The sequence below is a fragment of the Pseudophryne corroboree genome, assembly GCF_028390025.1.
Source record: "Pseudophryne corroboree isolate aPseCor3 chromosome 3 unlocalized genomic scaffold, aPseCor3.hap2 SUPER_3_unloc_3, whole genome shotgun sequence".
In the NCBI taxonomy this organism is placed as follows: Eukaryota; Metazoa; Chordata; class Amphibia; order Anura; family Myobatrachidae; genus Pseudophryne; species Pseudophryne corroboree.
The window spans coordinates 2,045,402-2,070,181 of NW_026967519.1; the positions used below are offsets into that span (position 1 = coordinate 2,045,402).

At 46.9% G+C, this 24,780-nt stretch overlaps 1 protein-coding gene across 1 annotated transcript in view; it reads left to right on the forward strand.

Annotated features, from left to right (window-relative positions):
* LOC134983990 (gastrula zinc finger protein XlCGF57.1-like) overlaps window positions 1–24,780 on the forward strand; it is a 102,197-nt gene that overhangs the window by 3,776 nt on the left and 73,641 nt on the right. Inside the window, exons 4-7 of the mRNA XM_063949653.1 lie at window positions 2,168–2,246; window positions 2,580–2,677; window positions 16,492–16,609; window positions 17,986–18,555. Coding sequence (XP_063805723.1) covers window positions 2,168–2,246; window positions 2,580–2,677; window positions 16,492–16,609; window positions 17,986–18,555 — 865 coding nt within the window. The remainder of the gene's footprint in view (window positions 1–2,167; window positions 2,247–2,579; window positions 2,678–16,491; window positions 16,610–17,985; window positions 18,556–24,780) is intronic.

Here is a 24,780-nt window from a genome sequence, read left to right on the forward strand (position 1 = left end):
TGGAGAGGTGACTGCTGGGAATGGGGCATTATACAGTAACACCAGGGGATGTGTCTGGGTGATGACTGGAGAGGTGACTGCTGGGAATGGGACATTATACAGTAACACCAGGGGATGTGTCTGGGTGATGACTGGAGAGGTGACTGCTGGGAATGGGACATTATACAGTAACACCAGGGGATGTGTCTGGGTGATGACTGGATCGGTGACTGCTGGGAATGGGACATTATACAGTAACACCAGGGGATGTGTCTGGGTGATGACTGGAGAGGTGACTGCTGGGAATGGGGCATTATACAGTAACACCAGGGGATGTGTCTGGGTGATGACTGGAGAGGTGACTGCTGGGAATGGGGCATTATACAGTAACACCAGGGGATGTGTCTGGGTGATGACTGCTGGGAATGGGGCATTATACAGTAACACCAGGGGATGTGTCTGGGTGATGATTGGAGAGGTGACTGCTGGGAATGGGGCATTATACAGTAACACCGGGGGATGTGTCTGGGTGATGACTGGAGAGGTGACTGCTGGGAATGGGGCATTATACAGTAACACCGGTGGATGTGTCTGGGTGATGACTGGAGAGGTGACTGCTGGGAATGGGATATTATACAGTAACACCAGGGGATGTGTCTGGGTGATGACTGGAGAGGTGACTGCTGGGAATGGGGCATTATACAGTAACACCGGGGGATGTGTCTGGGTGATGACTGAAGAGGTGACTGCTGGGAATGGGATATTATACAGTAACACCAGGGGATGTGTCTGGGTGATGACTGGAGAGGTGACTGCTGGGAATGGGACATTATACAGTAACACCAGGGGATGTGTCTGGGTGATGACTGGAGAGGTGACTGCTGGGAATGGGACATTATACAGTAACACCAGGGGATGTGTCTGGGTGATGACTGGAGTGGTGACTGCTGGGAATGGGACATTATACAGTAACACCGGGGGATGTGTCTGGGTGATGACTGGAGAGGTGACTGCTGGGAATGGGACATTATACAGTGACACCAGGGGATGTGTCTGGGTGATGACTGGAGAGGTGACTGCTGGGAATGGGACATTATACAGTAACACCAGGGGATGTGTCTGGGTGATGACTGGAGAGGTGACTGCTGGGAATGGGACATTATACAGTGACACCAGGGGATGTGTCTGGGTGATGACTGGAGAGGTGACTGCTGGGAATGGGACATTATACAGTGACACCAGGGGATGTGTCTGGGTGATGACTGGAGAGGTGACTGCTGGGAATGGGACATTATACAGTAACACCAGGGGATGTGTCTGGGTGATGACTGGAGAGGTGACTGCTGGGAATGGGAGATTATACAGTAACACCAGGGGATGTGTCTGGGTGATGACTGGAGAGGTGACTGCTGGGAATGGGGCATTATACAGTAACACCAGGGGATGTGTCTGGGTGATGACTGGAGAGGTGACTGCTGGGAATGGGACATTATACAGTGACACCAGGGGATGTGTCTGGGTGATGACTGGAGAGGTGACTGCTGGGAATGGGACATTATACAGTAACACCAGGGGATGTGTCTGGGTGATGACTGTATCATTGTGTGTGTCAGGTTCCTATACTGCAGTGATTCCTACCTGATGTTGCAGCACTTAGTTGAATTTGTTGTAAGATCCAACAAGCAGATCCCCCATCCAGGTGCAACTTAGAGGTACTACTAAGATGAAGAATCAATGCTTGGATTGGTTAATAGACCAGTGCAGATGTCTTCTATTAGTTTAGAATCAATCTGCCATGCTCATTGATCAACTTTGGAGAATGTGGTTAACCATGGGAGACAGAGGGTGCTGTTTGAGACCTGGCGCTCATCTGCACCTTGCTAGTACTGTTCCTTGTCCCCTGCATACAGTATGCACCACCCTGGAAAAGATCCTCCATTCTACCTGAGTGCCTTGTAGGACTGGTAGTCTCGCCACCCCTGTTGCTCTAGCACCAGAGGAGTGGTATTGGGGGGGAGGGGGAGTTCCAAGAAGTTGTGTTTCACCTCAGGAGCCTTAGCTGCCGGCGGTGCAGTGTCATGTGGCTCCTTGTGAGGCAAAGGGCTGGTGTGGTGCCTTCTCTTTTAAGGTGCCCTGTTCTTAGCATCACTCAGCAGGCGTGTTATAATGCCGCTATTTCTCCATGCAGGGGTGGAAGGATTTACAAGAACACAGGGATCTGTACAAGGACGTGTTGATGGAGAATCACCGGCCCCTCACATCACTGGGTAAGCGGAGACTGTCATTTGTTATAAGGAGAGGGAGACGTTCCGGGGTTATCTAGATTCACAGAGCATCTGTCAGACACATAGAGCCAATGTCTTATAATCGTTTGCAGAAGCGTATATTTCATGCCTTTCATTTGTACTTAATATAAAGCTAGGCCAAGTGCACGCTGATGACCATGGCAGGCCAAGCATACGGACAAGGGGCAGGTCCACCATTAGACGCGTACAACCCTGAGTACTCTGCCGGAACATGCGTCCGGTTTCCCTTCAGCTCCGCATCCCAAGGCCCATGCTGTGTAAACGATGTAACCATCCAATGTGCGTCTCCCGCAGGTGGATCCAGTAGCAGAATCACCCCGGCGAGATGTCCCCGTTCTCTTCACGCTCAGGGACGTACAGACGAAACGCGCAATATCCCACAAGGTTATCAGGTAGGCATAAAAGACATTCTCACCAAACGGCAGACTTACAAAAATGGTCATATATGTGGATATGCCTTTGCCGATAATATTTTATTAAGGAACTATTATATAGTAGGTATATCTCTACACTGTCCAGTGGAGACTTTCCTTAGGCTTTCTTCCTATATAAGGGATCCCATACTTCCAGCCAGTAGTAAATCACAATGATAGGATAGCGGCACGGCAGGTCTGTAGGTACAGGAGGTATCCGCTAGGGGTGTTTGTACAAGGTCCCGCATTTGAATACAAATTAGTAAGTTCCCAATGATGGACCCGGAGCTCTCTGTGATATCGCTGTGTACTGGGTGGGAGTCCTTATAGAGGTGTCGGCGATTCCCTCATCTCTCTGAGGTAGTAGAAACTCCTACCCGTGGTCTAATGGCCGGTGTGAGGGTCCTCGTGGCTGCCGGTGGCCACGGAGCAAGCGGAGGTACAAGCTTCCTCCAGTTGAGTCCGTTGCCCAAAATCACTCTCCAGCAGCAGGTGACGGTGTTAGCGCAGCTGCAGACACAATATTTTCATTTCTCTTACGTCCTAGAGGATGCTGGGGACTCCGTAAGGACCATGGGGTATAGACGGGCTCCGCAGGAGACATGGGCACCTATAAAGAACTTTAGAATGGGTGTGCACTGGCTCCTCCCTCTATGCCCCTCCTCCAGACCTCAGTTTGATACTGTGCCCAGAGGAGATTGGGTGCACTACAGGGGAGCTCTCCTGAGTTTCTTTGAAAAAGACTTTTGTTAGTTTTTTTATTTTCAGGGAGCACTGCTGGCAACAGGCTCCCTGCATCGTGGGACTGAGGGGAGAGAAGCAGACCTACTTAAGTGATAGGCTCTGTTTCTTAGGCTACTGGACACCATTAGTTCCAGAGGGATCGGAACGCAGGTCTCTCCTCGCTGTTCGTCCCGGAGCCGCGCCGCCGTCCTCCTCGCAGAGCCGGAAGATAGAAGCCGGGTGAGTATAAGAAGAAAAGAAGACTTCAAGGCGGCAGAAGACTTCAGAACTTCACTGAGGTTAGCGCGCAGCGGTAACGCTGCGCGCCATTGCACCCACACAATACACACACTAGCAGGCACTGAAGGGTGCAGGGCGCAGGGGGGGCGCCCTGGGCAGCAATAAGACCTCTATATCTGGCATTTTTAGGTTGGACACTGCAGAGGCAGTAATTCTTTGAATCCCCCGCCAGTTTTGAGATACTTTGAGCGGGACCGAAGCCCGCCGCTGGAGGGGGCGGAGCTTGGTCCCTCAGCACTAACCAGCCCCATTTTCTCCACAGAGATCTGCAGAGAAGCTGGCTCCCCGGTCTCTCCCCTGCTGAACACGGTGACACAGGGCTGAAAAGAGGAGGGGGGGGGGGGGGGGGCACTTGTAAGGCGCAGTGAGTGTATTAACACAGTAATTAATATAAAAGCGCTATTATCTGGGAGTTTATTTTCCAGTGTCAGTTGGCGCTGGGTTTGTTCTGGCATACTCTCTCTCTGTCTCTCCAAAGGGCCTTATTGGGGGACTGTCTCCTTATAACTATATCCCTGTGTGTGTGTTTGTGTGTGTGTGTGTGGGGGGGGGGGGGTGTCGGTACGAGTGTGTCGGCATGTCTGATGCAGAAGGCTCAGCTAAGGAGGAGGTGGAGCAGATGATTGTGGTGTCTCCGTCGGCAACGCCGACTCATGATTGGATGGACATGTGGAATGTTTTAAATGCAAATGTGTCTTTATTACATAAGAGATTGGACAAGGCAGAGTCCAGGGAAAAAGCAGGGAGTCAATCCACGGCTTCGGCTGGGTCACCGGGCCCTTCTGGGTCTCAAAAACGTCCCCTATCCCAAATAGCAGACACTGATACCGACACGGATTCTGACTCCAGTGTCGACTACGATGATGCGAGGTTACACCCAAGGGTGGCCAAAAGTATTCATTATATGATTATTGCAATAAAAGATGTTTTACATATCACAGAGGACCCCTCGGTCTCTGACACAAGGGTGCGCATGTATAAGGAAAAGAAACCTGAGGTAACCTTTCCCCCATCCCATGAACTTAACGAGTTATTTGAAAAAGCTTCGGAAACTCCAGATAAAAAACTGCAGATTCCCAAGAGGATTCTTATGGCTTATCCTTTCCCAGCACCGGACAGGCTACGTTGGGAATCCTCACCCAGGGTGGACAAGGCTTTAACACCCCTGTCCAAGAAAGTGGCGCTACCATCTCCGGACACGGCAGCCGTCAAGGATCCTTCTGATCGCAGACAGGAAACTACTTTAAAGTCTATTTATGCGCATGCAGGTGCTTTGCTCAGACCGGCAATAGCATCGGCATGGGTGTGTAGTGCGGTTGCAGCTTGGACAGATACCTTGTCAGCTGACCTTGATACCCTAGATAGGGATACCATTTTATTGACCTTAGGCCACATTAAAGACGCAGTCTTATATATGAGGGACGCTCAAAGAGACGTTGGGCTGCTGGGTTCGAGAGCCAACGCCATGGCGATTTCTGCTAGGCGAGCCCTGTGGACCCGCCAATGGATGGGTGATGCCGACTCAAAGAAGCATGTGGAGGTTTTGCCATACAAAGGTGAAGTTTTATTTGGGGAGGGTCTCGCGGACCTGGTTGCCACAGCTACCGCGGGTAAATCTACCTTTTTGCCTTTTGTTCCCCCGCAGCAAAAGAAAACTCCACAATATCAGATGCAGTCCTTTCGGTCGCATAAGTCCAGAAGAGGTCGGGGCTCATCTTTCCTCGCCAGAGGTAAGGGTAGAGGAAAGAGAGCTTCTGCTCCGGCTAGTTCCCAGGAGTAGAAGTCCTCCCCGGCTTCTACTAAATCCACCGCATGACGCTGGGGCTCCACTGAGGCAGTCCACACCGGTGGGGGCACGTCTTCGACTCTTCAGCCAGGTCTGGGTTCTTTCAGACGTGGATCCTTGGGCGATGGATATTGTATCCCAAGGCTACAAACTGGAATTCGAAGAGGTGCCCCCTCGCCGATTTTTCAAGTCGGCCTTGCCAGCTTCTTCCCCAGAGAGGGAAGTAGTGTTAGCTGCAATTCAAAAGCTGTATCAACAGCAAGTGATTGTCAAGGTTCCCCTAGTTCAACCAGGGAAAGGGTACTATTCGACCCTGTTCGTGGTCCCGAAGCCGGATGGTTCGGTCAGACCCATTTTAAATCTAAAATCCCTAAACCTGTACTTGAAAAAGTTCAAATACAAGATGGAATCGCTCCGGGCTGTGATCTCCAGTCTGGAAGGGGGGATTTTATGGTGTCACTTGACATAAAGGATGCATACCTTCATGTCCCCATATATCCTCCTCATCAGGCATACCTGAGATTCGCTGTACGGGACTGTCATTACCAGTTTCAGACGTTGCCATTTGGGCTTTCCACGGCCCCGAGGATTTTCACCAAGGTGATGGCGGAGATGATGGTGATCCTGCACAGGCAGGGAGTCACAATTATCCCATACTTGGACGATCTCCTGATAAAAGCAAGATCGAGAGATCAATTGCAGAAGAGCGTGTCGCTCTCCCTGAGAGCACTACAACAACACGGTTGGATTCTCAATCTGCCAAAGTCACAATTGATTCCAACGACTCGACTATCATTCCTAGGCATGATTCTGGACACGGAACAGAAGAGGGTTTTTCTCCCGAGGGAAAAAGGCCAGGAACTCCAGAACATGGTCAGAGACTTGCTAAAACCAAAAAGAATGTCTGTTCATCAGTGCACTCGAGTTCTGGGGAAAATGGTGGCAGCCTACGAGGCCATCCCCTTCGGCAGGTTTCATGCAAGGACGTTTCAGTGGGACCTCCTGGACAAGTGGTCAGGGTCCCATCTACTAATACATCAGAAGATAAGCCTGTCCCCCCGGGCCAGGGTGTCTCTCCTGTGGTGGCTGCAAAGTGCTCACCTTCTAGAGGGTCGCAGGTTCGGCATTCAAGACTGGGTTCTTGTGACCACGGACGCGAGCCTCCGAGGATGGGGAGCAGTCACACAAGGAAGAAGTTTTCAGGGCCTATGGTCAAGCCAGGAGGCTTGTCTACACATCAACGTACTGGAATTGAAGGCCATATACAACGGCCTACGACAAGCGGAGAATCTTCGCGACCTACCGGTTCTGATTCAATCACACAACGTCACAGCCGTGGCTCATGTAAACCGCCAAGGCGGGACAAGGAGCAGGGTGGCAATGGCGGAAGCCACCAGGATTCTGCGCTGGGCGGAAAATCACGTAAGCGCTCTGTCAGCGGTCTTCATTCCGGGAGTGGACAACTGGGAAGCAGACTTCCTCAGCAGACACGATCTCCATCCAGGAGAGTGGGGACTTCATCAAGACGTTTTTACAGAGATAACAAGTCTTTGGGGAATTCCTCACATAGACATGATGGCGTCACGCCTCAACAAGAAGCTTCGGAGGTATTGTGCCAGGTCAAGGGACCCTCAGGCAGTAGTGGTGGACGCCCTGGTGACACCTTGGGTGTTTCAGTCGGTCTATGTGTTCCCCCCTCTTCCTCTCATCTCAAAAATATTGAGAATCAAAAGACAAAAAAGAGTGAGAACAATCCTCATTTTTCCAGATTGGACTCGAAGGGCCTGGTATTCAGATCTTCAGGAGATGCTCACAGAAGATCCATGGCCTCTTCCTCTCAGGGAGGACCTGTTACAACAGGGGCCCTGCGTGTTCTAAGACTTACCGCGGTTACGTTTGACGGCATGGCGGTTGAACACCGAATCCTAGCTGGGAAAGGTATTCCGGAGGAGGTCATCCCTACTCTGATAAAGGCTAGGAAGGAGGTGTCGGCAAAATATTATCACCGTATCTGGAGGAAATATGTTTCTTGGTGTTAAGCCAAGAATGCTCCTATGGAAGATTTCCATCTGGGCCGTTTTCTCCACTTTCTACAGACAGGAGTGGATATGGGCCTAAAATTAGGCTCCATTAAGGTACAGATTTCGGCCCTATCTATTTTCTTGCAGAAGGAATTGGCTTCTCTCCCAGAAGTCCAGACTTTTGTAAAGGGAGTGCTGCACATCCAGCCTCCTTTTGTGCCCCCAGTGGCACCCTGGGACCTTAACGTGGTGTTACGGTTCCTGAAGTCTCACTGGTTTGAACCTCTTCAAACGGTTGAATTGAAATTTCTCACTTGGAAGGTGGTCATGTTGTTGGCCTTGGCATCTCCATGGCGGGTGTCCGAATTGGCGGCCTTGTCTCACAAGAGCCCCTATTTGACCTTCCATTTGGATAGAGCAGAGTTGAGGACTCGTCCTCAATTTTTGCCTAAGGTGGTTTCTTCATTTCATATGAACCAACCTATTGTGGTGAGAAAAGGGGGGGGGGGGAGGTACAGCGCCACTTGTGAAGTATTATCTCGGTAAAATAATCTAAAATAAGATTGCAATTGTTTAAAAATTGCCATAATAAAACACACATAACCTCATTAGAGGTGTCTGCCGGGCCCTAAGTATGCAGTGCCGGTATCGCACTGCTGGGCGTATGGAAAATTGGAGAGATAGGGTTCGGCGCTCAGTGTTGCTAAAAAATGGTAAATTTAAAAGCCAAAAAATATATAACATGTATAAAATTTATAAAACAAAAGGTTTTTAATATATATGAGAGTAAAACAAGTTATTTGCAAAATGCATAAAAATATAAAAAACATAAAAGTCAGGACCAAATGTTAAAAGGATAAGGAATTAACTTAACTCAGAGAACAGCAAGGGATTAGTGCAGGAAACCCAACGCGTTTCGTCTCATCAGACTTCTTCAAGGGGTAGGGACATAATGAGCTTTCCTGTCTATTTATAGCCAGAGTAACTGGTAAAGGGGTTGTGACATCACTGGTGGTCACATGATGCAATTAAATATTGTAGGTTATTTTAAAATACTATTAGTGTGATAAAATTATATAAACTAAATAGTCAGAGCAGAGTCTGTGGTTATAGAGTGCAAGGAACGGGTGTTTTAATACTCAATAGTCCATAGAAAAGGTAGAAAATGATATATTAGTGGCATTTCCGCCACACTTCCGGTTACGGGTGCCGCGTCTTTGTCACTTCCGCCCCACTTCCGGTCCGCAATTGCGCATGCGCCCGCGGCATCTCCCGGCTGTCAAAATGCTTTCTATGTTCGTGTCCCCGGCAGGCGTCACAGTGTACATGAGGGTTCTGTCTCTCAGGACCTGTGCGGCGGCGGCCATCTTTGCTGGGATTTAGTTTATTGGATTTGTATAGTGTGGCGGCCATCTTTTAGAAGTTCCTTTCATGTCCAGATATTTTCCAATAGCTTCCGTGTCCATGGCAACGGCACCAAAAATAGAAAGAAAATAGATGGTAATCTCCTGGCAACAGATTCTTGCAAAACATTCAAGGCAATTCTTTGCATATATTTCTTATGTTTAATATCCATGTATGATCATCAGCAATGAGAATATATGACATATGTATCTCTCATAGATAGATGAATGAAGTGCTGGAGCAGTATTAAATATATATAAGCATTTTGACAGCCGGGAGACGCCGCGGGCGCATGCGCTCTGACTATTTAGTTTATATAATTTTATCACACTAATAGTATTTTAAAATAACCTACAATATTTAATTGCATCATGTGACCACCAGTGATGTCACAACCCCTTTACCAGTTACTCTGGCTATAAATAGACAGGAAAGCTCATTATGTCCCTACCCCTTGAAGAAGTCTGATGAGACGAAACGCGTTGGGTTTCCTGCACTAATCCCTTGCTGTTCTCTGAGTTAAGTTAATTCCTTATCCTTTTAACATTTGGTCCTGACTTTTATGTTTTTTATATTTCTCTAACGTCCTAGTGGATGCTGGGACTCCGTCAGGACCATGGGGAATAGCGGGCTCCGCAGGAGACAGGGCACATCTAAATAAAGCTTTTAGGATCACATGGTGCGTACTGGCTCCTCCCCCTATGACCCTCCTCCAAGCCTCAGTTAGGTTTTTGTGCCCGTCCGAGAAGGGTGCAATCTAGGTGGCTCTCCTAAAGAGCTGCTTAGACAAAGTTTTTTTAGGTTTAAATCTCAGTGAATCCTGCTGGCAACAGGATCACTGCATCGAGGGACTTAGGGGAGAGATTTCCAACTCACCTGCGTGCAGGATGGATTGGAGTCTTAGGCTACTGGACACTTAGCTCCAGAGGGAGTCGGAACACAGGTCATCCTGGGGTTCGTCCCGGAGCCGCGCCGCCGACCCCCCTTACAGACGCTGAAGATCGGAGGTCCGGAAAGCAGGCGGCAGAAGACTCCTCAGTCTTCATGAAGGTAGCGCACAGCACTGCAGCTGTGCGCCATTGTTGCTACACGTCTCACTGATTCAGTCACGGAGGGTGCAGGGCGCTGCTGGGGGCGCCCTGGGCAGCAATATTAAATACCTTTAGTGGCGAAAAATACATCACATATAGCCATTAAGGCTATATGTATGTATTTAACCCAGGCCAGTTTTCTTAAAACCCGGGAGAAAAGCCCGCCGAAAAAGGGGCGGAGCTTATTCTCCTCAGCACTCAGCGCCATTTTCCTGCTCAGCTCCGCTGGTGAGGAAGGCTCCCAGGATTCTCCCCTGCACTGCACTACAGAAACAGGGTAACAAAGAGAAGGGGGGCATAATTTGGCGATATTGATATATTAAAAGCGCCTATATCAAAAACAACACCTTCTAGGGTTGTTTATATACATTTATAGCGCTTTTGGTGTGTGCTGGCAAACTCTCCCTCTGTCTCCCCAAAGGGCTAAGAGGGTCCTGTCTTCGATTAGAGCATTCCCTGTGTGGCTGCTGTGTGTCGGTACGTGTGTGTCGACATGTATGAGGACGATGTTGGTGTGGAGGCAGAGCAATTGCCGGTAATGGTGATGTCACCCCCTAGGGAGTCGACACCGGAATGGATGGCTTTAGTTATGGAATTACGTGATAATGTTAGCACATTACAAAAGTCAGTTGACGAAATGAGACGGCCGGAAAACCAGTTAGTACCGGCTCAGGCGTCTCAGACACCGTCAGGGGCTGTAAAACGTCCCTTACCTCAGTCAGTCGACACGGGTACCGACACAGATGAATCTAGTGTCGACGGTGAAGAAACAAACGTATTTTCCAATAGGGCCACACGTTATATGATCACGGCAATGAAGGAGGCTTTGCAGATCTCTGATACTGCTGGTACCTCAAAAAGGGGTATTATGTGGGGGGTGAAAAAACTACCTGTAGCTTTTCCAGAATCAGAGGAATTGAATGACGTGTGTGATGAAGCGTGGGTTAACCCAGATAGAAAACTGCTAATTTCCAAGAAGTTATTGGCATTATACCCTTTCCCACCAGAGGTTAGGGCGCGCTGGGAAACACCCCCTAGGGTGGATAAGGCGCTCACACGTTTATCAAAGCAAGTGGCGTTGCCGTCTCCTGATACGGCCGCCCTCAAGGATCCAGCAGATAGGAGGCTGGAAACTACACTGAAGAGTATATACACACATACTGGTGTTATACTGCGACCGGCAATAGCCTCAGCCTGGATGTGCAGTGCTGGGGTAGTGTGGTTGGATTCCCTGACTGAAAATATTGATACCCTGGATAGGGACAGTATTTTATTGACTCTAGAGCAATTAAAGGATGCGTTTCTTTATATGCGAGATGCTCAGAGGGATATTTGTACTCTAGCATCAAGGGTAAGCGCGATGTCCATATCTGCCAGAAGAAGTTTATGGACGCGACAGTGGTCAGGTGATGCGGATTCCAAAAGGCATATGGAAGTATTGCCATATAAAGGAGAGGAATTATTTGGGGTCGGTCTTTCGGACCTGGTGGCCACGGCAACTGCCGGCAAATCCACTTTTTTACCTCAGACCCCCTCCCAACAGAAAAAGACACCGTCTTTTCAGCCGCAGTCCTTTCGCTCCTATAAAAACAAGCGACCAAAAGGACAGTCTTATCTGCCGCGAAGCAGAGGAAAGGGTAAGAGAGGGCAGCAAGCAGCCCCTGCCCAGGACCAGAAGCCCGCCCCGGGTTCTACAAAGCCATCAGCATGACGCTGGGGCTTTACAAGCGGACTCAGGAGCGGTGGGGGGTCGACTCAAGATTTTCAGCAATCAGTGGGCTCGCTCACAAGTGGACCCGTGGATCCTGCAGATAATATCTCAGGGTTACATGTTGGAGTTCGAAAGGTCTCCTCCTCGCCGGTTCCTAAAGTCTGCTTTACCAACGTCTCCCTCAGAAAGGACGTCGGTATTGGAAGCCATTCACAAGCTGTATTCTCAGCAGGTGATAGTCAAGGTACCCCTCCTACAACAGGGAAAGGGGTATTATTCCACACTATTTGTGGTACCGAAACCAGACGGTTCGGTAAGACCTATTCTAAACCTGAAATCCTTGAACCTGTACATACAGAAATTCAAGTTCAAGATGGAGTCACTCAGAGCAGTGATAGCGAATCTGGAGGAAGGGGACTTCATGGTGTCCCTGGACATAAAAGATGCTTATCTGCATGTCCCAATTTACCCCTCACACCAAGGGTATCTCAGGTTCGTGATACAAGACTGTCATTATCAGTTTCAAACGCTGCCGTTTGGTTTGTCCACGGCTCCTCGGGTCTTTACCAAGGTAATGACCGAAATGATGGTTCTTCTACGAAGAAAAGGCGTATTAATTATCCCTTACTTGGACGATCTCCTGATAAGGGCAAAGTCCAGAGAACAGCTGGAAGTCGGTGTAGCACTAACCCAGGTAGTGCTTCAGCAACACGGGTGGATTCTGAATCTTCCAAAATCTCAATTGACCCCGACAACACGTCTGCTGTTCCTGGGAATGATTCTGGACACGGTTCAGAAAAAGGTGTTTCTCCCGGAGGAGAAAGCAAGGGAGTTATCTGAACTTGTCAGGAACCTCCTAAAACCAGGAACTGTGTCAGTACATCAATGCACAAGAGTCCTGGGAAAGATGGTGGCTTCTTACGAAGCAATTCCATTTGGCAGATTCCATGCACGAACATTTCAGTGGGATCTGCTGGACAAATGGTCCGGATCGCATCTGCACATGCATCAGCGGATAACACTGTCACCAAGAACAAGGTTGTCTCTCCTGTGGTGGTTGCAGAGTGCCCATCTGTTAGAGGGCCGCAGATTCGGCATACAGGACTGGGTCCTGGTGACTACGGATGCCAGCCTACGAGGCTGGGGAGCAGTCACACAGGGAAGGAACTTCCAGGGCGTGTGGTCAAACCTGGAGACGTCCCTTCACATAAATATACTGGAGCTAAGAGCGATCTACAATGCTCTAAGCCTGGCAAAACCGCTGCTTCAGGGTCAGCCGGTGTTGATCCAGTCGGACAACATCACGGCAGTCGCCCACGTAAACCGACAAGGCGGCACGAGAAGCAGAAGAGCAATGACAGAAGCGGCAAGGATTCTGCGCTGGGCGGAAAATCATGTCATAGCACTGTCAGCAGTGTTCATCCCGGGAGTGGACAACTGGGAAGCAGATTTCCTCAGCAGACACGACCTTCACCCGGGAGAGTGGGGACTCCATCCAGAAGTCTTCCACATGATTGTGAACCGTTGGGAAAAACCAAAGGTGGACATGATGGCGTCTCGCCTCAACAAAAAATTGGACAGATATTGCGCCAGGTCAAGAGACCCTCAGGCAATAGCTGTGGACGCTCTGGTAACACCGTGGGTGTACCAGTCAGTGTATGTGTTCCCTCCTCTGCCTCTCATACCAAAGGTACTGAGAATTATACGGAAAAGGGGAGTAAGAACAATACTAGTGGCTCCGGACTGGCCAAGAAGAACTTGGTATCCGGAACTTCAAGAGATGCTCACGGAGGATCCGTGGCCTCTACCTCTAAGAAGGGATCTGCTTCAGCAGGGACCTTGTATGTTCCAAGACTTACCGCGTCTGCGTTTGACGGCATGGCGGTTGAACGCCGGATTCTAAAAGAAAAGGGCATTCCAGAGGAAGTTATTCCTACCTTGATGAAGGCTAGGAAGGAAGTGACTGTACAACATTATCACCGCATTTGGCGAAAATATGTTGCGTGGTGTGAGGCCAAAAAGGCCCCAACGGAAGAATTTCAATTGGGTCGATTCTTACATTTCCTGCAAGCAGGATTGTCTATGGGCCTAAAATTGGGGTCCATTAAAGTTCAAATTTCGGCCTTATCAATCTTCTTCCAGAAGGAATTGGCGTCAGTTCCTGAAGTACAAACTTTTGTCAAAGGTGTACTACATATACAACCCCCAATGGTGCCTCCAGTGGCACCGTGAGATTTGAACGTAGTTTTGAATTTTCTCAAATCTCATTGGTTTGAGCCTCTAAAATCGGTAGATTTAAAATACCTTACATGGAAGGTAACCATGTTATTGGCCCTGGCTTCAGCCAGGAGAGTTTCAGAGTTGGCGGCTTTATCGTACAAAAGCCCATATCTGATTTTCCATTCGTACAGGGCAGAACTGCGGACACGTCCTCATTTTCTCCCTAAGGTGGTTTCGGCTTTTCACTTGAACCAGCCTATTGTGGTGCCTGCGGCTACTAGCGACTTGGAGGACTCCAAGTTACTGGACGTTGTCAGAGCATTAAAAATATATATTTCAAGGACAGCTGAAGTCAGAAAATCTGACTCGTTGTTTATATTGTATGCACCCAACAAGATGGGTGCTCCTGCGTCTAAACAGACGATTGCACGTTGGATCTGTAGCACAATCCAATTTGCACATTCTGTGGCAGGCCTGCCACAGCCTAAATCTGTAAAGGCCCACTCCACAAGGAAAGTGGGCTCATCTTGGGCGGCTGCCCGAGGGGTCTCGGCATTACAACTTTGCCGAGCAGCTACGTGGTCAGGGGAGAACACGTTTGTAAAATTTTACAAATTTGATACTCTGGCTAAGGAGGACCTGGAGTTCTCTCATTCGGTGCTGCAGAGTCATCCGCACTCTCCCGCCCGTTTGGGAGCTTTGGTATAATCCCCATGGTCCTGACGGAGTCCCAGCATCCACTAGGACGTTAGAGAAAATAAGAATTTACTTACCGATAATTCTATTTCTCATAGTCCGTAGTGGATGCTGGGCGCCCATCCCAAGTGCGGATTGTCTGCAATGTTTGTACATAGTTATTGTTACAAAAATCGGGTTATTACTATTGTTGTGAGCCATCTTTTCAGAGGCTACTTCATTTGTTGTTATCATACTGTTAACTGGGTTCAGATCACAAGTTGTACGGTGTGATTGGTGTGGCTGGTATGAGTCTTACCCGGGATTCAAGATCCTTCCTTATTGTGTACGCTCGTCCGGGCACAGTACCTAACTGAGGCTTGGAGGAGGGTCATAGGGGGAGGAGCCAGTACGCACCATGTGATCCTAAAAGCTTTATTTAGATGTGCCCTGTCTCCTGCGGAGCCCGCTATTCCCCATGGTCCTGACGGAGTCCCAGCATCCACTACGGACTATGAGAAATAGAATTATCGGTAAGTAAATTCTTATTTTTTATGCATTTTGCAAATAACTTGTTTTACTCTCATATATATTAAAAACCTTTTGTTTTATAAATTTTATACATGTTATATATTTTTTGGCTTTTAAATCAACCTATTGTGGTGCCTGTGGCTACGGGTGACTTGGAGGATTCCAAGTCCCTGGATGTAGTCAGGGCCTTAAAAATCTATGTAGCCAGGACGGCTCGAGTTAGGAAAACAGAAGCACTGTTGTTTGTCCTGTATACAGCCAACAAAGTTGGCGCTCCTGCTTCGAAGCAGACTATTGCTCGCTGGATCTGTAACACGATTCAGCAGGCTCATTCTACGGCGGGATTGCCGTTAACAAATTCAGTAAAGGCCCATTCCACTAGGAAGGTGGCCTCTTCTTGGGCGGCTGCCCGAGGCGTCTCGGCTTTACAGCTTTGCCGAGCAGCTACTCGGTCAGGTTCAAACACTTTTGCAAAGTTCTATAAGTTTGATACCCTGGCTGATGAGGATCTTGCGTTTGCTCAGTCGGTGCTGCAGAGTTGTCCGCCCTCTCCCGCCCGGTCTGGAGCTTTGGTATAAACCCCATGGTCCTTACGGAGTCCCCAGCATCCTCTAGGACGTAAGAGAAAATAAGATTTTAAACCTACCGGTAAATCTTTTTCTCCTAGTCCGTAGAGGATGCTGGGCGCCCGTCCCAGTGCGGTCGAAATCTGCAAGGCTTGTATATAGTTGTTGCTTACATAAGGGTTATGTTACAGTTGAGATCAGTCTTTAGCTGATACTGGTTTTTTGTTCATACTGTTAACTGGTTGCGTATATTCCAGGTTATACGGTGTGGATGGTGTGGGCTGGTATGAATCTTGCCCTTAGATTAACAAAATCCTTTCCTCATATTGTCCATCTCCTCTGGGCACAGTTTCTCTAACTGAGGCCTGGAGGAGGGGCATAGAGGGAGGAGCCAGTGCACACCCATACCTAAAGTTCTTTATAGTGCCCATATCTCCTGTGGAGCCCGTCTATACCCCATGGTCTTTACGGAGTCCCCAGCATCCTCTACGGCAGAGGTTCTCAATCTCGGTCCTCGGGGGCACACACAGTGCATGTTTTGCAGGTAACCCAGCAGGTGCACAGGTGTATTAATTACTCACTGACACATTTTAAAAGGTCCACAGGTGGAGCTAATTATTTCACTTGCGATTCTGTGAGGAGACCTGCAAAACATGCACTGTGTGTGCCCCCGAGGACCGAGTTTGAGAACCTCTGCTCTACGGACTAGGAGAAAAAGATTTACCGGTAGGTTTAAAATCTTATATTTTATTCTTTGTTATGTAGGATGAAGCCCTGCTTGATATTAAAGTTGAAGTTATAGAGGGAGAAGAAGATAAATACGTAACTAACAATCAGCAGTATGAGAGGGTTGAGGAGGAAATCCCTGCGTATATTAGCACAGGTGAGTAATGTATGGCTACTGAACACTACGGGGGCGATTCACTTGTTTGTAGCTCCCATAGTTCTTGCCTAAAGTGCACGGGAGAAATTCACGAGGCCGCACTTGTAGTGGATTTCTGCTCACACCCTTCTGAGGTGCAAGCAGACACCAGTGTAAAGTAGAGCTTTGGGGTTGGTCGGCGCTTAGCATGGGGCAAGATGCTTAATGCCCATAATCCCGTGCATTCTCGCACAAGGATACAGTTGCCACAACTATGTGCCGGTCTCTTTCTGTGACTACAGTCGGAGTGCCCCACTTGTCCTAATATGAACTAGCTATGAGAAAGTAATTACCTTCTGGTGTTGGGACACATTATTATTTATGGTGTAGTGATTTACAACCCACCTAATCCAGTTCAACCAAGATACGGATACAAATAAATTGTAATGTATTAACCAATTAAATTTGTAAACATCAACCTATTATAACACATACACGTATAAAAGAAAAAGGTAGCTGCTACCAATTGAATCTAAATATTGCACCAATTACATACACTGCTAAAAACCGGCATAAGACAATGAAAATGGAAAATAAATTAGACAAGCAGTCTTAGTTGCTCAAGGTTTGACTTTAGTCGTTTAGTAACATTCAGAGTCCTTTCCAATAAGGTACATTGGCAAAGCTTACAAAAGGACCATCATAGACGTAGTATAGGAAATTAAGTTGGAAAAGCAGTTTCTCTCCTTGGTGTTTTGGTAATGTTGGTTAGTTATTAGTATAATTTCACCGTCCTCTGTTGAAAGAGTTTATTGTTCCCTCAAGATGTTAATGAGGGGATAGGTTTATGAGGACCGGTTGCAATAATATAATATTAAGCAGTCACCGCTGAGATATCACTGTTCTGTGCAGTATACATTTTTTCGGTCTTGGAGAATAAATTATCAGTAGCCAATCTATTATGATTTATATATTAGGTTCCGGTGAATCCCAGAGTTTACAGTTTGTTCCCGATGGATATATCTGAGTAAGCATGCTTCTCCAAGTCTTGGATGTTATGTTCCTAGTGAACATACCATGGAACACTGCAATGACCGTTACATTTGGAATTATAGTCATCCGTTTCCCAACATACAGCTTAGGCAGATTGTAGGTCCAATCTCAAATAACGCGTTTCGCCTACTTGTTATCAAAGCAATATACCAGATTTAAAGCGGCAATTCGTTTAAAAGCAAAACCAACAAGGTTAAATGTAATTACTACCGTGCTGGAATTGTGCTGGCTCACGCAAATCGTAGATGGTAATAGTATGGAAATGTTTGGTCACTGTTTCTATTAGAAGTGCTTTTACAATGAGGAGCATTCATGTGTACGTATGTTAATGTTCTTCTCCACAGATGGCCAGTACAACAGGAATAACTCAGAGAGACAACTCCTTTTATCCCGAGAGTGTGACCTGGAAAATAACCTCTCAAGAGATTTTACATCAGAAGACACGATTACCCCAAACATGCACCCAGTACCCCACAGTGCGGTTATAATGTGTAATCCATCTAAGGATACAGAATGGTTTGCTAATCATTCGGATATTACACGCGGTTTACCTCATAAAAGCGACAAAATATTTCCCTGCCTTATCTGTGGTAAATGTTTCACCCATATCTCAAATCGCATCCGGCACCAGAAAATCCACTCGGGGCAGAAGCCATTTCCCTGCTCCGAGTGTGGGAAACGATTCACGCGGAGGTCGCACCTTACCGAGCACCAGAGGATTCACACCGGCGAGAAACCGTTCTCCTGCTCCGAGTGCGGGAAGTCCTTCAAACACAAATCCCATCTGGTGATCCACCAGCGGACTCACTCCGGCGAGAAGCCCTTTGCATGCATCACCTGTGGGAAATTCTTTACACAGAAATCCAACCTCCTTTATCACCAGAGAATTCACACAGGCGAGAAGCCATTTCCGTGTCCCGAGTGAGGGAAATATTCTGCACAAGTATCTGATCTTCCTGCAGGAAAAACTATTTCAGAGAGAAAATACATAGATACAAAAAACCTGACAGAGGTAGTCGTCAAAGGTTAATTTTATTCATTCAAACAGTAATGTTGGTAGTGATCCCCCTACCCCCACTTTTATATAAAAGTGCCATCATTCATAGAGTTTAAATATTGGCCCCAGGACTTTATCGCACAATGTTTGGTCTTACCCTGTAACATAAGAGCATTATTGAGGGTTGGGGATGTGCATCAACTTTTTTTGGCTGGCGTATATGTTGGGCAGCAAAATATACGGCGTGAATGAACTTCTGGATTTGAATTCTGCCTGGTAGGTCAAAAAGATTAAGACAACCATATTCATGAATGGCAGTCTGCAAGGTACTTTTACAGCGGATCCAGTCATTCTCTACCTAGGTTTCCATGCTATGTACCATGATTTCTGGCAGTGTGTGGAGAGGTACCGTGCCCACCCAATCAGGACTATAATTTATAGCAGTGTTTGGAGAACAGCAGCCATCCAGTCAGGTGGAGTGTCACGGCCATCCAATCATTAGCATGCTGTATAGCAGTGTGTGGAGGAGTGTCACGGCCATCCAATCATTAGCGTATGTCCTATCTCACATTGGGAAGACATATTGTACACCCTGTGGCTTCTCTTGCCTCCAGTCATTGACCGCACACAATGTACTGCAAGCACGGCTGCTGCATGTAATTGCTTGTTGTCCCATGGTGGAATTCTTTTCCCACTCTTCCATTTCCCCCTCAGTTAATAGTGTCCCCTGATCTACTGCACTGGTCCAATTCCATTTCAGCTCTTTAGGACAGTATTACTGTGTGAAACGGACGTATGACTGTTAGCCACTTCCTCGGGTCGCCTGTTCCTTTATTTCTGAACTCAGAAGCTAATAACACAGCTCAGGGTATATCTAGATCTGCACTAAGATTCTGTGTTGTTGGGGGGAAAAAATACTTTGAAAAATTAATTGGTGACATGAGGCACAGACCATCTGGTGTCTCGCAGTCACCCGTGTTATCTGTGTTTATTAGGAAATATTGGGAGCTGTTGGTACAGATTGTTCTCTTAATATGTTCATTTGTTTTATACATAATCTTCTGAGCAACGGTTATGACTGCACTGTATGTATGTCCAACTTACCTGTGTTGCAGATAATAATAAATCTGTTTCTCGCACTGTTATATAAGTTATTAGTATCCGTTATTGTAATGTGTAGATGCTTTATAGGTTAAAACCACCTCTTGCAATCACCCAATGTAGATATTAGGTGAAATTGATGCCATGAGTAGAGAAAACTCATAGAATCTGCATTTTGCAATAGTCACAAATCCGCATATATCAACACAAACTTAAAATTACTAACTATAACACAAGGCTAGATACAGTGGCAGTAAGCTAGGTACACACTACACAATTATTGGACCAATTTTACAGTAATCATGTGCTCGGCCTGTTTTATCGCATGCATTATCGTGTGCATGAACGATCGTTTCACCGATTAACCAGAGAAGTCATGGTCACAAATACGTTCGTTTCATAATCGGATCGGTCGGCCAAGACATAAAATCTCTGCCTCAATCTCTTGATATCGAGCAGTGTGTGGGCATTCACATAATTCTGACAGCACTCCATTCGATATGTTGTCACTACGTCATCCTCCTTTTGGGGGTGGACATATGCAAATTCAGTGTGCTGCACCAGAAATCGGTTACTAAAAAAAAATATATATAACAGAAATCACTTAGTGTGTAGCTCAGATTTTGGGCACTTTGATTTGCTAAAAATGTGTTCAGAATGTTGAATCGGTCCAAAACATAGTGTGCGCCTTGCTTTAGTATCAAATTTATCATAGGTACACGCACACTGACCCGAGAACCTTAACCACTTGCCTGGCATAAACATATGGGATACGACCGCAGCCAGAAGTGCGTCACCTAACCAGATCTTATTACATACGCTGTGTTCCCCGTCATGTCATGGATGAGATCCTACTCCTGCTGCGGCCACCTGGGAGTGATATTGCGGTCTGTGACCGTCAACGTCACTCCCAAAATCGCGCCGCAAAATGCCACGCGAGCAGAACTAAAATCTCTAGGAAGGGAACATCGTTTTTTTGCAGCACATCTGTGCTGATCATGTGCAGATGAATGTCAACATTATCACTGTTCATACCCAGACTCTCAAAATCTTCTGTGACAGAAAATTGGCATGTCTCTCAAATTACTAAATCTCTCGCTGAAATATGAGGACTTACCTTGCTTGAGTAGAGATATCTGCAAAAGAGCTGGACGATTCTTGTGTCGCCATATAAATAACTGATAATACCAGATCTAAGCCAGCCTGTGTAGTTACAGGCATAGCATTTAGGTGGGTCCACAGTCATTTTTCCCATTGATGTGTGTAGTGGTTATTGCAACCAATCAGGCACTACTAAGGGTGGCTGTTCCAATGGCATTCAGCCAACCATGTGGAGAGATGTAACAAGGAAGAACATTTATTTATGACATACAGTAGATAAAGGCCTAAAAATCGTACATAGAAAATGTTGGTCATTAACCCTATATAACTTTAAAAATTGATGTTGGTGTATGATGGTGTAGTGTGGGAAAAAGGTCATTCACGTCAAATGTCACATATTATTATTGAAATCGGGCCAGTATTGTAGAAAACAGGCCATAAGAGTCAGAATAAGGCTTAGCATTAGGTGGCTACGTATTACCAACTCCATGGAAGTACCCTGGGACCTCTTTAACGAAGAGTCACTACACACTGTGGATTGGTTCCCTTGTAAACGGTGGAGGTCTGCTGGCAATTGTAGGTGGAGGACACAGATTCCAAATTGGAAATACCACAGATCCTTTTAAAGCTCTGCTGTCAGTTCAGGTCATCAGACACGTTTCATTTTCCACTACTCAAAGCTTTCCATAAACATTTACAATTTCCCCAATGGTCCATCTTGCCTTTAAATGCTTATGATTTCCCAAATTTACCAACCACGTCCAGAGATAACTCTAAAACAACACAACATCGAAGACAGATCAAATGAATCATCAATTATCATTATCTGCAGGTAGCAATTTCATCAACATCCATCCAAGCCACCGAAGACTGCCGGCTTTTATTTTTTAGGTGCCCAATTGGGTCACGTTCTCTTCTATTTTATACAAAATAACACAAGGTCCTTCTAAACTGACATGAATCCTACAATTGATGTGAAAAAGGTTTAACATCACCAACCCCCTTGCGTAAAGATCAGATTGACAGTGTCTTGGAGCTATACTAAGTGATGCAAACTGCAGCAAGTATCCTAACAGGTCATTGGTTTAAGATAAATAATTGTCAATGGAGTATTGTTTACTAGAACCGATTTAGTAGGTTCATTCTGGAATACAGTTGGCATTGGATCTGACTGACGTGCACTTAAGACGTGAAAATGTTTGTTTCTAATGGCCAAAATCTTAATAGTGCCATTTATCCATTCTACATTTCCTGCTTCTCTAGGTCGTCAAGGTTTGGACACTGAAGAAGGTTTCTACTTTCTAATTACTATAATTTATTGGCTTGTACATGCTCTGCTTCATTGCGTTACCCATATGGCTGCCTTCTGGTTTTCAGATATGTATTTATTTTATATTGTCAGACAGAATTATTTTGGTTGCCCTGGGATATGACGACGATAAGCTCTGTGAGGAGAGAGCCGGGTCAGAGTGCACAGCATGTGGTCAGGATTAATCTGTGTCCGACACAGAAGGAAACGCAATTGGAAAAGGTTTCGGAGCCATGAAAAATAGAAAACTGAAGCGAAGGTCTATTCATGGAATGCCTATTTTACAGGCCCAAATGGGGAAAAGGAACCAAGATAGATTAACTTGTGGTAATAGTGGCCATCTTGGTTAAAGGCAAGTTCATGAGCAAGTGGCGACATCTAGTGGCTGGAGGTAGTATTTCCTCTTCTCAAGACAGTACCTGGCACGATTTCCCAGGATATATCCGATGAAATTCTCTCAGGGCTATTCACGAGCATCAACTTGAATAGAATCTGGTGGAGGCAAGATACAACTAGAAAATCACAGGTTTCAGTAGATAAACATGAAAAACACCATGGAGTCTAGGAGCTCAAGTCAGACGACAATTGGGCCGACGTGTGCCAAATTTTCGTGGCAATTCTTTTTTTAAGTAACTCATGGGTGGGCATGCTAACGTTCAGGTAAAGAGTAGAGAGCCAAGCTTCATTGCCAAACCTTAAAACTGATTCAGCATTATGGAGATTGTCTTTTTCCCATAATATATGAAGACTTTATTGTAGCAATCCGAATCTAGGCCCTCATTTAGTATGTATCGCAACTGAAAAGCTAATCGCAGCAGCTTTGCAAATGCAATCCTTTCAATGCACATGCAGTAGGTGTTACACACCTCCTTGCTGCACTTGCGATCGCAGCGCGGTGACCGGAGTTGCAGTCTGTTCATCTGTGACCATCGGTCGTGATGGTCATCTGCGATGGCTTACGCAGGCTAGCCATCGCAGGACGGCTTGAGAGTCAAAGGAAACTGCATCTTATGACGCAGTCCTTGGCCTCACCACTCCAGGAAAAAAGGACGACAAAGCCCCGTTTCCAGAACTGCCGACTGCCCCCGCCCCTCTCCTCAAACGCCTCTGCCTGTCAATCAGGCAGGCAGATGCGTTCACAATACTGTGATGCAATTGCAGGAACCATTAACCAAGTGCGTTAACCAATGCATTAACCCACAGGTTCTCAAACTCGGTCGTCAAGACCCTACACAGTGCATGTTTTGTAGGTATCCTCACAGAATCGCAAGTGAAATAATTAGCTCTACCTGTGGACCTTTTAAAATGTGTCAGTGAGTAATTAATACACCTGTGCACCTGCTGGGTTACCTGCAAAACATGCACTGTGTGGGGTCCTGAGGGCCGAGTTTGAGAACCTCTGCATTAACCAATAGCTCTGGGCACTTAACACAGAATCTCTGGGTTAATACACGTTAGCTGTGGGCTAACGGCGGGAGGAAATTGGCTTAAAATTGAATAGCTCTGGGGTGTTAAAGCTCGAGATTATCTGCCCGCGGCTAATTGAATATGCCCCATAGGTTAAGTATAACGGCTGAGACATTGTCCTAGGGACAGATTGGTGAGCGCGGTCTGATCATTGGATTTCAGATGGAAGGTATTAATACTGAGGGCAGTACAAAAATGTCCTCCAAAAACGCAAAATAAATTGCATATCCTGGTCAGAAACCACATAATTAAGTATCGTACAATACCGAATCAATGATCATTAATTCCATTGTTACTTTTGCATGAGAAAGTCCATGACAGGACATCTTTGTGAGTTGCCCAACAACTTATACAATTGTACTTGTGCCATTAGAGGGAGGTAGATCCACATTACAAATCCATGGGGCTCGAACCCCATGGATGATAAAAGACAACAGTTGAATAAGTTTAAACCGAGAAGTACAATGTCACACTGGGCACAAGTACTGAGGGGCAACACAAATCTTTTATCACTCTCCTTGTATATTGGTCGCCAAAAACCACAAAGTACATAGGAGTTTGATGAAGGATACAAGGGGCCCTGGGCGTGAGAGCTTACAGTCATTTACAAACTGCAAAAGTGCCGCTTCCATAACACAGATAATGCTCATACTCCCACATGTATACCTATGTAGTGTTCACGCTAGGCTGTTTTAGCAGGGCACCGCGTCCTGCCCGATTTTTTTAAGGGCAAAATCCACCCTGCCCTTTCTGCGTCGCCCTGCTAGAACGGCCGCCCGCATCCTGCCCTCCCAGCGTGTAAAGATGTCGTGCGCATGCGCGGCATCCATTCACGCTATGAGAGAGCTTGGGGGAAGCCCAGCACCTCCGTAGGTGCTGGCCATGCCCCCAACAGTGACTTTGCCGACCGCCCACGCCCCCTGTTTTAACGTCTGTGGGCTGAACCGCCCACTTTTTGACACAAAATTACCACGCCCCCTATTTGCATGGCCATGCCCCTTTTTGGCAGTGCGCGCACACGCGTGTGCCCCTCTCAATCCGGCGCCCTGCCCGAATTCTAGAGTGAACACTACTATGCATGCCTGCCAAGGGGATTTAGAAGGCTTGGACCTGTTCCATAACTGTTATTAGCAGGCAGTAGCTCAGTACTGGTAGTCTCTTCTG